This window comes from Plecotus auritus (genome assembly GCF_963455305.1).
Source record: "Plecotus auritus genome assembly, chromosome: 7".
NCBI lineage: Eukaryota > Metazoa > Chordata > Mammalia > Chiroptera > Vespertilionidae > Plecotus > Plecotus auritus.
In genome coordinates this window covers 801,665-815,143 of record NC_137774.1, presented here as the reverse complement: position 1 = coordinate 815,143, position 13,479 = coordinate 801,665, and the positions used below count along the sequence as shown (strand labels likewise).

The window sequence follows — 13,479 nt, the reverse complement described above, 5'->3', positions numbered from 1 at the left end:
GCGGAGTCGAGGTGGCTCACAGGAAGGCTGTTGTGGCAGCAGCAGGGCCCTCGGCCCACAGAGAAGCACCAAGTGACACCCGGAGTCACCTCCCCACCCTGAGCACCCCGGAGTGCAGAGCTGGGCGCCGGGGCGGCCCCAGCCATGGGCACCAGGTGACAGGTGTCCAGGCCACTGGCCACCTGGGAGCAGCCCCAGTCTTTGTGCTTTGGTCACAAGGAGTCCCCCCCCCCTACACCTGGGGACCCCAATGGTGCAGGGGCAGGGCCCCCGGGTGGGCGACAAGGCAGGTGGACGGGCAGTGCCCCCAGGAACAGCGACAGCCAGACAGCCCGCCCCTCCTGGTCCTGAGCCGGCTCCGTGGCCTCCGACAGCCGCCCAGGCAGTGCCGCTCCTGCTCCGGGCCGGCCTCGTCCTGCGCTGGACCTGCGTGGAGGGGACGACGCTGACCCAGCCCCTGCGTCTGGGGAGGCTGCCAGCAGTGAGGGCTGAGGGCGAGCCCACGGTGGCTGTGGAGGGAGAGGAGGGATGGGCCGGGCAGGCAGGGGAGGGGGCGGCCAGCAGGGGCAGGCCAGCGTCCACTCGGCTACCCCGAGAAGTCGCTCCGTGACCCCGTCTCCGAGCACGCCCACAGGGAGGCCAGGTGGCCATCGGGCCAGGGGTCTGCGTCCTGCTGTCGGCAGCCAGGCTCCCCCTGACCTTCCACAGCCACACGCAGGCGGCACCTGCCCCAGCTAAGCAGCTGGAAGTAGCCTTTTGTGTCCTGATCTTTCTCCATGAGAGCACAGCACGGTGGCTGGGGGGCTGGGGGTGGGCGGGGCGGGGCGGGGCGCACCTGCTCACAGCAGGAGGAGGCTGGGGCTGCGGAGCTGCTGGTACACCTGCAGGAGACGCTCGGCCGTGGCCTGGGAGCTGGCCTCGTCCTCTGTGCACAGCCGGTCCCGCAGGGCCTGCACCTCCCGCAGCAGCGTCTGCGGGGGGAGTAACAACAGCTAGGCCCCCCACCCTCCCGGCCTGCACGCCCCCAAGTCACCCACAAACCCCACTGAAGATGTGAGGGGCAGCCCAGAAAATCTTTCCTCTGTGGCCTCTAAGCGTGGGACAACCTGCCTCAGGACAGGAGGGCCCTGGCCCACAGGTCGGAGCAGGGCCAGGGGCAGGAGGCCCGAGCCCACTCTGCCTCAGCCGGTCCTGCGGGCTGGGAGGTCCGCAGGTCACACACTCGCCTGCCCCGAGTCCTCCGGGGCCGGGCTGCGGGGAGACGTGGGGCCGGGACCGGGGCTCACCTCGTGGTTGGCCTGCATCTGGTGGAGATACTGCACGCGGAGGTCGGGTGGGCTGGAGCCCCGGGCGGCCTGCTCCACCACCATCCTCTGGGGGACACGGGGCATAAAGAACCAGCTGCCCTCAGCGGGCGATAAGCAGGGACGTCTCCCCTTCACCTCTTGGCCAGGCAGGTCCTGGGTGCCCACCGGGGGCTGCCGCCAGAGGGTCAGCAGCAAGCCCGCCCCCCGCCACTCACCTGCAAGATGCGTGTGCTTGGAGGCAGAGAGGAGGTGGGGACTGGCCCGCAACCCCACAAGGGAGCCCCAGCCCCCAGGGCGCGTCCCCCAGCGCGGACGTACCTGCATGCGCCCGACAACGGCGTGGTGGGCCCTGCACATGTTGGCCAGCGAGGAGCTCTCCACCTGGATCTCCACGGCCTGGACGGGCCCCGCTGGGCACAGGCCGGCCACCGCCACCTGCCGCACGGGAAGAGCCTCGCGCCAGCTCCGGCCCGGCTGCCCCTCCCCGTCCCGGGCAAAGCTGGGTCTCTGCCACCGGCAGCCGCCCCCCGAGAACCGGCCACCGACCACCAGTGTCTGCTCCCCTGGCGGGAAGAACCTGCTCCGGGGCACTCGCTCTAGAACGAGGTGACGGCCGTGGCCCACACGGGACAGCCCCGGGCACCAGGGCACCGCCAGCGAGGCGGCTTCAGGGAGACAGGGGAGCCGACTCTGCTTGCCTCCTGGACGATGAGGCGGATCTCGGCGCCGTCCGGGGCCAGGGCCTGGACAGAGGTCAGGGCTCGGGCCCGCACAGCGTCCACGGCGGCGTTCTGGGCCAGCAGCCACTGCAGGGTGGCGCAGCACAGGGACGCGCCTGTGGGACGGAGGCGCCGGCCGTGAGCGTGGACGGGCCCTGGGGCCTGAGGAGCCCACGTCCACAGCCTCGGCGAGTCCACGCGGCCCCGCGGCCAGAGCCAAGTCACCAGCGCCACCAACCTGAGTCGCTGTCCCCCAGGGCAGCTCTGAGCAGCTCTGCCGACACCCGGATGGCGGCCACGGACGGCGGCAGGTACTTGGCGCGCAGGGACTCGGGCCCCACGGGCTCGCTGCCCGGCCGCCAGCAGGTCCCCAGGAAGGTGCTCACGGGGTCGCCGGGAGGGGGGCAGGGCGCGGGGGCCGGCGCGGGGGGCGCGGCCAGGCCCGGGAAGCGCAGGCCCTGCAGCATGTCCACTGTGTGCTCGCTCAGGGGCAGGCAGATACCCTCCTGCTCGGGCAGGACATCGGGGGGGCACCCGTCCAAGGAGGGGTCCTGGAAAGGGTCCGAGGGGGCCAGGGCCCCGCCCACGACCTCCCTGAGGCTGAGGAAGAGCGCGCAGGACACGGTCACGGGCAGGTCCAGCGCGCCGTCCTCCCCGGGGCCCAGGAGCAGCGTCACCTCCCGCCGATCGCCGGGGCCCAGCTGGTCCACGGGGACGGTGTAGGTCACGGCCGAGCCCGCCGGCTCCGAGTCCGAGGCGTGGGAGCCGGGCAGCACCTGGACGCACAAGGCCCAGCCGCGGTCCAGGCGGAAGCCGCTGCTGTTCTCCAGCAGGCAGGTGGCGGTCAGCACGTCCCGCAGCTCCCGGCGGCTCCAGGCTGCGGTCGTGGTGCACGAGACGGGCCGGGCGCCCTCCCGGCTGGCCAGCAGGGCGCAGCTCACGTTCATGGCCTCGTTCAGACACGTCAGGGCCCTGTTGCGCTGGTCCACGGCCTTCTTCAGGGAGGACACTCTGGGGCGGGCAGACGGCACCAGGGAGGAGGAGCAGGGAGCGGGGTCAGAAGGGACCAGGACTCTGTTCCGACAACCCATCGCGGAGCCCCTGCCTCCTCGGGGAGCAGCTCTGCTTGTCCCGCCCACGCCGCCCCGATGCCCAGGCCTCGGCCACCAGGCCAGGGAGCCTGCCGCCCCCACAGAGAGGCCCGCAGCCTAGGGACGCTCCTTGGGGCACAGGCGGGCAGGTGAGGGTGGGCCAGAGGAGGGGCTGCTGGTGGCATCACTGAGCACAGAGCGGAGCAGGCCTCTGAGGAGAGTCTCCCACATCCCCTACCCAGGAAGGGGGGGGGCAGCCTGAGAAAACGGCGGGAGGAAGCCCCTCTGCAGGCAGCTCCACCCCTGGGGCTCCGCTGGGGACCACTGGCCGCACCAGGCCGCCTCCCGCGGACCCAGCCTCTGCTCACCGCTCGGAGACGGTGCCGATCCCACAGAGCAGGTCCTTGATTTTCCGGCCCGTGTCCGCCGCGGTCACCCGGGTGGGCTGAGGGGGCTCGGGGCTCAGATCCAGGCGACAGGTCATCAGGCGGCCTTTGGCCGACAGGGCCAGGAGCTCGGTGCCCCCTGCAGATGGACACGGGCCGGGCCCAGTCGGCGGGAGGAGGGCGGCCGCTGGGGCAGCTACCCAGACTCCAGACAAGCGCGGGCAGGAAGCCGGCACCGAAGGAGGACCCAGGACGACGGGAGAGCCGGGCATGCGCCAGGGGCTGACAGAGCTGCCCGTGTCCCTGCCACACATTCCCCAGGGCCCTCCCCGGGAGGGGACGTCGGCACAGCGGGCGTGGCACGGGGTATGTGGACTGGACCGAAAGGGGCCAAACCAGGACCCTCGGGGGTCACCGTGTCTGTCGGGCTCCTGCGTGCTCCCCCACGCCCCGCCTCCCCGGGACCCTCTTTCCCTGCGTGGAAGGCGGCCTTTCCCGTCAAAGCGCCTCTTCACGTTAGAACTCTGCGTGGCAGGCCTCAGGCCGACGCGTGGGCCACCCACCAGGAACGTGCCCCGGGCAGACTGCTGTCCCCCAACACGGGACAGAACACAGGTTCAGAGCTCAGGAAGCCACCGCCTCCCGTGCAGAGTGGGCTCGCTGGTGGCCATGCGGTGAGCGGAGAAACGTCAAGGCCAACTCTCCCCTGACTGCCCGCGAGGCAGAACGTGGTCACCGAGCGCAGACCCCCCCGCCCCCCGAGGCAGAGCGGCACCTCCCACTCCTAACCCCCACCCAGGACACGGGCAGCCCCTGACCCCGAGAGAGGCCGGTCCACCACGAGGCTGCCCGGCGGGACGGGCCGCCTGCAGGGCTACAGCAGCCGAGGAAGGCAGGGAGGAGGCCAGCTCCTGGGGAGAAGCCTGCCGAGGGGGGTCCCCCATCCCCCAGCTTCGGGTTTCGGGTTTCCACAGCAGCTCATACCTTCAGGCGACCTGGACGCCGCCGAGAGGGTGACGACGCTGCAGACACCCAAGCTGGTGGGACACAGCAGAGGGGGCAGGCCTCCCGGGCCGTCGGGCTGCACGGGGTCCCCGGGGGTGCCTCCTCGAGCCAGGTCCACCACGCAGAGGCCGGACGGGGTGCTGTGGTAGACGCGGCTGTCCCCGCCGCAGGCCGCGCAGAGCACGGGCCCCGGCAGGCAGTACTCCCGCAGCTCTGGCACCAGACTCCCTGCCTCGTCCCAGCTGGCCTTGATGGCCAGGGTCCGGCCGTGGCGGCCGAGCGCCACCAGGCAGTCCAAGTCCGCACCCTCTGGGCCCTCAGCCGAGGGCTCCGTCCTCAAGGCCCCGATGAAGACGATGGGCTCTTCCAGGTGATGGAGGATCCTGACTAGGGCCTTGGGGTCACCGGGGGCCGACCTGGAGGTGACCAGGGTCTGCAGGACCACAGAGCAGAGCTGGCCGTCAGGGAGACCACAGAGGATCACGGGCGAATCCAGGAGGGCGGCGTCGGCTCCAAAGAGGAGCCCGAAGAGGGACCCCTCCAGCGTGAGGGCCCTGTGGCCCTGTGGGGGGCCGGGCCGAGCCCTGGAGCTGGGCAGGGACACACAGCACAGCACCGGGAGGAAGTGGGGGGCCTGGGGTTTCCCCGGGCTCCCCGCTGGGGGTGTGTGGGTAGACAGCTCCACCTCCCCGATCTGGCCTCCGGGCCCGGGGTGCTCCCCGGGACACGGGCACTCAAACAGCTGCACCTTCCACTGGGCGGGGCCCTGCGCCAGCGCGATGAGCAGGTCGCCCAGCACCGTGAACGCGCACAGCGTGGCATCGGGGAGCACACAGGTGTCTGGGTCCACAGGGGTCACGGGGGACGGGGACTCGCCGTCCTCGTCGTCCCCATCACTCTGGCTCACAGACCTTTGGGAACACAGGGAAGTGTCACTGCCGAGATGCACCTGCTGTCTCCATGGCAACCTGCCACAGCGACCCCTCCTTACCTGCGGGCCTGGTCCAAAGACAAGCAATAGATGCCGCTCCGGGCGCACAGGACGAGGAGCGCCCTGCGAAGGGCCAGGACCTCCAGGTGCCACACCTGCCCGGGAAACCTGTACACCGCCTGGCCGGCGGGGCAGGGGACGGGCGGAGGCTCCAGTTCGGAACAAGCTCCTCGGACGCGCCCCCCTCCCCACCCCGACCTCCTGCCCCGACGACCCGGGAGCCCCGCCCCCCGGGCGCGCAGCCCCTCGGGCCCGGGACCCCGCCCCCGCCGCTCACGGTCAGCTGCCGCGCCTCCCGGTCGTAGACGTAGACCAGCTCCCGCCCGGCGGCCAGGAAGACCTCCGCGCCGAGGTGCAGCACGCGGGGCCCGCCCGCCGTCAGGCCCCCGACCGGGCAGCTGAAGCCCGCCAGGTAGTGCACGCGCGGCGCCGGCCCGGCCATAGTGCGGGCCCGCCGCCCGGGAAGCGCGGGTGGCGCGGGGGAGGCCGCTCCGCCTGGGAGGCAGGCTGAGGAGGCGGCGGGGGCGCTGTACGGCCGCCCACGTTGCGGCGCGGCCTCCGCCGTAAAACAGCGCGGCGGGGGCGTGGCCAATACAGGAACGGGGCGGGGCCGAGACGGGGGCGGGGCCTAGATGGAACAGGGGCGGGCCAGGGTCCTGGGTCTGGGCTGCAGCCGGGCCCGCAGGCGGGGAGGTGACGGGGCTGCGGTACAGTTAGGGGACACCGAGCCGTTTAGCAAACGCGGGAAACCCGGTGGTCTGTCCTCGCCCACCCCGTCCGTCCTCTGCGCGGCCCGAGGCGCTTCTTGGGGGTGCCCTGCGGGTCCGCAGCATCTCCCTCGCCCGTGCAGGGGCACACGGCCCGGCACCAAGTCCCGCTCCCCTCGTGCGTCCTGGAGCCAGGCCAGCGCCCTCCCGCGCTCCCCTCGGAGCAGGCGGGCACTCCTACAGCCATTTGCTAGGGTTTGGGAAGCGCCTGGATGCTGTGGGGTCCAGGAGCGGGGTGGCCGCGTCACAGCCTAGTGATGGGTCCCATCCCTCTGACCTGCTGAGCCAAACGTGGACAGACGTGCCCCCTCCGTGCCTGGACACGAACTGGGTGTGGGTGTGTTGGTTTGCACGGACAGTGGGGTAAGCCAGAGGAATTCTGGGTTGGGGGCAGGGCCGTAAAGAAAACGAGGGGGATCACCAGCAATCACCCTGGGGCTGAGAGTGGACAGGGCTGCCCTCCTCCCTCCAGGGCTGGAGAAGTGCTGACCAGAGGGGCCCGAGCTTTCCTCTGGATGAGAAACGGAGACCAGAGCACCCTGAGAGGTGCCCGCAGACATCAACCACACCCTCTCCTTAAGCCAATGGGCCCAGCAGGTGTGGCTCAGGGGTTGAGCACCGACCTATGAACCAGGAGGTCACGGTTCGATTCCCCATCAGGGCACATGCCCAGGCTGCGGGCTCGATCCCCAGTGTGGGATGTGCAGGAGGCAGCCAATCAATGATTCTTTCTCATCACTGATGTTTCTATCCCTCTCTCTCCCTTTCTCTCTGAAATAAAACTCTATTTTTTTAAAAAGCGAATGGGACAATGTCCAAGGCCACCCGTGAGAGGCACATGGGGGGCACGGCAGGCATGGCATGTGAAGGGGCCTCGCTGCCCAATGTTCTCTGGCTTGGAAGTTAAGCTGGCACCAGGGAGGCTGGCGATCCTGCCAAAACAGAGCCAGCAGCGAAAGTTCTCACTGCCCTTGAGGTGGAGGCGGGCATGCAGCCCCGGGCAGCAGCCAGCCAGTCCTCCTGTCTCGGGTGCTGTGGACAGCGGGAGCCCCTTCTGCTCCCTGCTGTCCTGGACGCTGGGAGGGCGGCCACGGGGCACAAGGAAGACAAGCTCCCCTCGGCCTTCTAATTGTGCCATGCTCCTTCCTAGCCTCCCCCCCCCCCCCCCCCCACACACACCCGAGTGCTTGGAACTGCCCTGCTCAGCAAGCCTGTGAGTTTTCCAACACTGATGTGGGTGGCCCCTCCGGCCCAAGACCTTCTGCTCGGCTAGCAGGCTCCTGGCCCCAAGCCCAGGCCGGCCCACACCTGTGACTCGAGGATTTATGAGCATCACCTGCCCATCCGAACTCCAAGGGGCCTCGAGTGCCGATTGTGGAGGTCAAGCACGAGCAAAGGGCTCTAGTCGGCTCGGACCCCTGAGGGGGACACCGAGGACCCTCCGTGCTCCCGGCCGGAAGCCTGGGACAGCCAGTGGTCTCTACGCCCAATCTGCAGGCAGTGCCATCTTCCGAAGGACAGATCACAGCCCCGGACTCGGGGGAGGTGACGGGGGGGTGGGTCAGGTTCAGGCTGTGCCAGGCGCTGCTCACAGGCACACAGCCATAATGGGGCACACGTGCCAGGGTAGGGGGGTGGCCCCGAGATCGTTGCCAAGTAGCGCACTCCATCTGCTTGGTTACTTGGGGGAGGTCCACAAACCTTCTCACTCCCAGAACCACGTTCAGCGGCCTCAGGCGCCCTCGGCCAGCACAGCGGCCACACCTGGACACGGGAGCTGTCAGCTGTGAGCCACTGCTGGCGACAGCCTCATCTCGGGGGGGGGGGGGGGGGGGGCCTGGCGGCCTGCCCAGCAGCCATGCTGTCTTACACGCCTGTTCAGGGAGCAGTCACCCGGAGGAAAGTGCTGAACGGTGTGTGAGGCTGGCACCGCACCCAGAGGGACGGTCGCTCAGGACAGCAGCGTGTCCCTCTGGCCTGTTCCCTGCAGCTCAGGGGCTCCTGACTCCCTCCTTCACCTGCTGCTGGCCACATGCACCTGTCACGGCACGCAGGCCCAGGAGTGACACCCGGGTGACCGTCAGGAAGGGCACCCAGGGAGACCAGGCTCCCCTCTTCCTCCCCCACCTCCCACCTGCTGGGAGCAGAGCCCGGGCAAGGGTCCCTCCGCTCCAATGGTCCCCACCTGACAGGGGCCACGTGAACTGGCCCTGCTGACGGAAAGTGCGCTGCAGGCCGGGGGGAGCCCCGAGGGGGAGGCGGCCGGCAGAGTTCACACAGTCACCCCTCCGCGGGGGGCCTGGTAGCAGAGGAGGGTTGTGCTCACACGAGGGCAGGTGGGACGCAGGGGGCTGGGGCCCTCCCTGTGCAGGAGGCGGCGGCTGAGCTGCCTGGGTCAAGCCCACCAAGGCGCCCCTCCCACCCTAACGTTGAGCTCTGACTCACTGTGGACAATAAAGTGCATTACTGAACAAAGAGTGACTCAAAACCAGAAGCAGAGAATCACAATGCTTTTTCTTTAGCTAAAAGACACAGGAACAAGTGAATTCCGTGATGCCAGACGGGAGTGAGAATGCTGGTGAGAAGCTAGCTGGGCAGACGGAGACCCTGGGGCGGCGAGGTCTGAGTGAGGTCGGGTGTGGGCCCACCTGCAGCCTCCATCTGGTCACAGGGACCAGAGGCCAGGGCTGCAGGGAGGGCGACCAACGGTCCGTGCAGGTAGCTATGCTGTGGGCGGCTACTCGGCCCCTCCTGCCCCCAGAGCAGCCCTCTGCCCTGGCCAGACCCACCCGATCAGCCCCGCCGCCAAGCAGACAAGTCCGTGCTGTGCACCTCGAGGTGCCAGACAGGGCCGTTCCCACCACAGCCAACACCAAGCGCCTCCTTGCACTGGGTGGGTGGGGCGGAGCCCACAGGCCGGCCCCCAGGGCAGATGTGGGGTTCCTAAGCAGGCTGTGCCTGGACTGGCCTCCCCGGTGGGTGCAGAGCAGCTCAGAGTTGGTGGCTCTTGTTAAGGCAAAGAGGCATCGGAGTGCCCGTAGGTTCCTGGGGCAGGGAGCCACCGAGGACGTGCGGGGACCCCAGAGCACACGTGGGATGGCCCAGACCTCGCACCATCAGCACAGCAGCAACCTTCCAACGCCCTTGGCAGACGCACGTGGTTTTACAACAGGCCAGGCCCCTCCCTCCCCCGGGCCTGTCTCAATGGCCACATCACTGTGTCAGAGGCCAGAGCCGGGCGAGGCCCCAGGAAGGAGTATGGGGGCAAAGGGGACCAGAGCGCCCCGTCCTGGGCACCTCGTTCACCCCAGCAGCCTGGTCAGCTGCCTCGGCATCTGGAGGCCCTGCCTGGTGGGGGCCAAGCTGTGCCCCTGCTCGGATGGCCCGGGCCTCGGCTGCCGCCGCAGTGCACCCGGCAGAAGTCTCAGGCACTGAGGTTACTCCCGAGGAGAAGGGACGTGGCTCCCCGTCTGCACGCACCGCCCTGCACGCTCCCACAGGGACTCCCTGGAGGGAAGGAAGGGGAAGCTAGTCTCTCACTCCCCTTTTATGCAGTTTTTATCTTTAGAAAAATAAATAAAAGTCTTCGGGGCAAGAATTACTGATAACTGTTATTACAACCAATGCCAACTTTAAAATCCCACCTGGAGGTCGGGTGAGAGCCGGGAGAAGGGGAGGGCAGCAAAGTGACCTGAGGCCAAGCAGACGGGAGGCCGCGAGCCCATGGCCACTTGCGTTCCCACCAGACAATGGCTGCCGGGCGGGGAGAAGTGGCCCCCCAGCAGGGTCTGCCCCAGAGAAGAGGCTACAGAAGCCAGCAAGAGCCCTACCACAACCGGGAAGGGGCGAGAGCGAACAGCGTCCGGAGAGGACGGGAGGAGGCTGGGGCAGCAGCAAGCACACCCCCCTCTGCAGGCGGAGATGTCGGGGCGCCAGTCCTCCCCCGGAGAGGCGTCCTCGGCCACCTGCCCCTCTGCTGGGAGGGGCTCCATCCTCCAGGGAAGCCTGGTGCCGAGAGGCTTCGTGGGCCGGAGACCCCAGGGCAGCCCCCGCCCTCCACGAGGTGCGGCCGGCTCCACGTCCCTGGCTTCAGAGCGGGCGGGGGCCCAGTCCTGCCAGCAGGGCCGAAGCCCTAGGTCCTGGGGAGGCTGCACATCTCGCAGTGGCCGGTGCCCGGCTGGTTCATGAAGGTGCAGTGCTCACAGGCCCACATGGCGGCCGTGGTGGCATGCGAGGGGCCCCCGACGGCTCCGTACTCCTGGAGGCCCGGAAGCTGCACCCCAACTGTGCCTGCAGAGGGAAAAGAGGCGCTCGTCATTGCTCACAGGGAGGACGCCCGCGGCTAAGCTCTGCATCACTCCCATCGGCGTCAAAGTGCACCCCAAGCGACTGCTCCAGGGTCCAGAGCAGCTGAGCCGGTCCACAGCGCGCACCTCACAGCCCGAGAGCCCGTGCCCTGGCAGAGGCCGCCGGGGCCCAAGGAGCTGGGAGCGCTGGTCCCGGGAGCCCGAGGGTGTCCTGGGCTGAGGAGAGGGAGCACTTACTGCAGAGCTGCTCGATGGTGGCCCACTGCTCCGACTTCTTCCAGGTCTGGGCGAGCTCCTCGTTCCGGGTCCGCACGGCCTCCAGCAGCAAGCTGATGCTGTCCTGCGGAGCGAACAGGAGGGTTCGTGCGCTGCCTGCGTGGACGGCTCCTGCCCGTCGGCTTCTCCCCCAGCATCTCACAGCTCAGAGGGGATGGGGGGCCCTCACAGGCTGTCACTACGAAACGCACACGGCCACACACTCCCGTGGAGACACGGAGCCAAACTGAGCCAGCACTTACATTCCTCCCACGCTCCGCGTTGCCGCTGAGCCATCTGCCAGCACCCACATGACAGGCTCCTGGGCTGAGGTGGACGGGCTGGAGTCAAGGGCCTGCGTCCCCCTTCCCCGCTCAGGTTCTTTACCTTCTCAAGCCCGCCTTCCAATACACGCTACAGCCCAGGCCCCGGGGCTCACCCAGCCCAGGCCCCGGGGCTCACACAGCCCCACAGGAGTGATGTCTGGCAGTGACCGCAGATGGTCCCTGCCGCCCAGCACCACCCCTCCCACCGACGGTGGCGCTGAGCCTGGCCCGGAGCTGCACCTCTGGGTGAGTCGGGCCTGGTGTGAGATGGCAGACCAAGTCAGTAACATGCAGAGCAGCCACGGGCCAGCTGACAGAGAAGCCTGGGCTCCCTGGGGGGCCCCTCTGCTCCCTCCACTAGTGGTTTCCTGGGGACACGCTGAGCCAGCATCAGAGGCTCTGGAGAAACCGCCCCTTCCTCTCTCAGCTTCCTGGGGTCTTGGGCAGAAAGGCCACCCACACCCCGGTGCCTGCGGGGGCTCCTCGGCTGGACGCTGCCGCACCCTGGGCCCGCACTGCTCGGAAAGCAACTGCCGCCGTGCACGTGCCCGCTCCTCCCTCCGTGTGCCTCACGGGCGCCAACCGCAGCTGCGCGGGGCCTGGGCCCGCCCGCCCGCCGACGGCCACAGCAGCTGGCTCGGGAGGGAGGACAGGGAAGGAGCGGCTGTGGTTCTGGAGCTGCTGGGACAGGGCTCAGCCGGGGACCGAGCTAACCGCTCTGCGTCCCTCGTGGTTCGCACACACAAAGCACACCGCCCCGGCACACCGCCCCGGCACACGCGCTCCCCACCTGCAGAGGCATGACTTCGTTGGTGACCAGGAAGAGCAGGAGGTGGAAATCCGAGATGGTGTCCAAGAACATGGCGGAGGTGTTCTGCGACAGGTAGGTGGCCAAACTATGGAAGTCCTGGACCGGCGGGCGGAGGGAAGACATAAACACGGGTCGTTCCAGGCCCCAGGAGCCCTCCTCTCCCCCTGCCCGTCCCCCTGACGGGACCAGGACCCTGGCAGTAGACAAACAGGCAGCAGGTACTTCAAAGTCGGCTGTTAAAGCGAAGAGCTCACCTGTGTTTCCCCTAAAACGTCCCGGTTTTCGATAGGAAACGGATTTTGTGAAATAGAAAAGGTATAAACTGGATCCTTGGGGAACGTTGTTGTGATCTAAGGAACAAACAGACAGACCGCGTCAGCGACCTGTGTGAACAGGGTGTGGGCGACCCTCAAGGACAAAGCAGCCCGAGCCTCGAGCACTCAGAGCCAGAGGCCTCGCTGCCCACGAGGACGGGCACCTCTGGGCACCCTGAGCGCAACGCCGGACCTGACCCTGGGAAGCGTGCTGAGGATGGCCCGCCCCCCGCAGCTGCTGTCTGCGTCTCTAGGGTACAACAGCCCGACGGGGTCAGCCGAGGGGCGGCTTCCATCCAACGAGCCCCCAGCTGCTCTCTGTGGCCGGGACGACCTCAAGGGTGAGCCACGGGCACAGCCCGGAGGCCGAGGAGGCACCTCAGGAGTGGACTCTGTTCTACCGCTGGGTCTGCGGGCCCTGCAGACCAGCCCGAGGGTCGGAGAGCCGCAGCGAGCCCTTAAGTCCAGGGGCCTGCTCCGGAGCCAGGCGGGAGGGAGTCGGGCCGAGATGGGGCGCAGCCCCGTTGTCCCCCCAGAACAGCTGGAGTCAAGAGCCCGTGTCCAAAGGGAGCCGCACCCTCGTTCGGCTCAGACGTGCTCGGGCGGCGACGAAGGGCACGCGGGACCCAGCGGAGGTAACCACGGGAGCCGCGCGGCACGCCCGTGTCTGGGAACCACAGGGTTCCCCCGCCTCCCGGCGGATGTCCTCTCCCCTCAGAGGCACGAGGGTGGCCTGCCTGCCCCTTGCGGTGGCCCCGGCGCTCCGTCTGCAGTTCAGCACCAGAGGCAGCAGCCCGCAGGCCAGCTCTTCTGGGTCCTCGGGGCCATTCTCAAAGGCCGGGAGGGGAAGGCAGCGCCGGGCTGGGCTGTGCCTCGCTGACCAGGCAGGCGGGTCACGGCGGAGGGCGGGACCTGAGCCACAGGCCCGTCCCAGCGGTGTGGCTTGTCGGCCACACAACCTCGGCCTCTCTGCTCATCTGCAAGATGAGGGTGAGCCGGCGCCTGCACCTAAGGCTGCTCAGAGGGTTAAACGCTCCGACACTTTGTAAAGCCTGCAGGATGGCCACACACGGGACTCAGTTTTAGCCGCTGTCACGGTTCGAAAGATGGTGGCAGGGCGGCCCGTGTGGCTGAGACAAAGCCCGTGGACAGCTCGGCCCTCCCTTTGGGAAGCAGAGCACCTGCTAGTGAGGGCGAGTG

General features: G+C 68.7%; 2 protein-coding genes across 2 annotated transcripts in view; both read right to left on the bottom strand.

Moving 5' to 3' along the window:
- Window positions 1-11: 11 nt before the first annotated feature.
- On the bottom strand, window positions 12-5,993 carry FAAP100 (FA core complex associated protein 100). Its single transcript, XM_080681180.1, has 10 exons — window positions 5,777-5,993; window positions 5,500-5,618; window positions 4,488-5,419; window positions 3,486-3,642; window positions 2,265-3,037; window positions 2,006-2,142; window positions 1,626-1,742; window positions 1,287-1,373; window positions 836-971; window positions 12-426 (listed from the first exon to the last, which is right to left on the bottom strand). The coding sequence occupies exons 1-9, from the start codon at window positions 5,939-5,941 to the stop codon at window positions 840-842; spliced, it is 2,619 nt and encodes an 872-aa protein (XP_080537306.1). The 5' UTR covers window positions 5,942-5,993; the 3' UTR covers window positions 12-426; window positions 836-839.
- A 3,871-nt stretch (window positions 5,994-9,864) lies between these two features.
- The window catches only part of NPLOC4 (NPL4 homolog, ubiquitin recognition factor), a 31,827-nt gene continuing 28,212 nt past the window's right edge, over window positions 9,865-13,479 (bottom strand). The window contains exons 14-17 of the mRNA XM_080681222.1: window positions 12,220-12,315; window positions 11,945-12,061; window positions 10,811-10,913; window positions 9,865-10,556 (exon numbers count right to left, since the gene is read on the bottom strand). Of these exons, the coding sequence (XP_080537348.1) occupies window positions 10,399-10,556; window positions 10,811-10,913; window positions 11,945-12,061; window positions 12,220-12,315 (474 nt within the window). The 3' untranslated portion in view covers window positions 9,865-10,398. The remainder of the gene's footprint in view (window positions 10,557-10,810; window positions 10,914-11,944; window positions 12,062-12,219; window positions 12,316-13,479) is intronic.

What these genes read in the sequence shown, in the direction of transcription:
- FAAP100 (XM_080681180.1), bottom strand. Translation starts at nt 5,941, where the DNA reads ATGGCCGGGCCGGCGCCGCGCGTGCACTACCTGGCGGGCTTCAGCTGC. An exon ending in GGGAGGCGCGGCAGCTGACC is followed by an intron (nt 5,619 to 5,776) that starts GTGAGCGGCGGG and finishes CCCGCCGGCCAG; the next exon opens with GCGGTGTACAGGTTTCCCGG. An exon ending in CCGTTGTCGGGCGCATGCAG is followed by an intron (nt 1,374 to 1,625) that starts GTACGTCCGCGC and finishes CGTGTCCCCCAG; the next exon opens with AGGATGGTGGTGGAGCAGGC.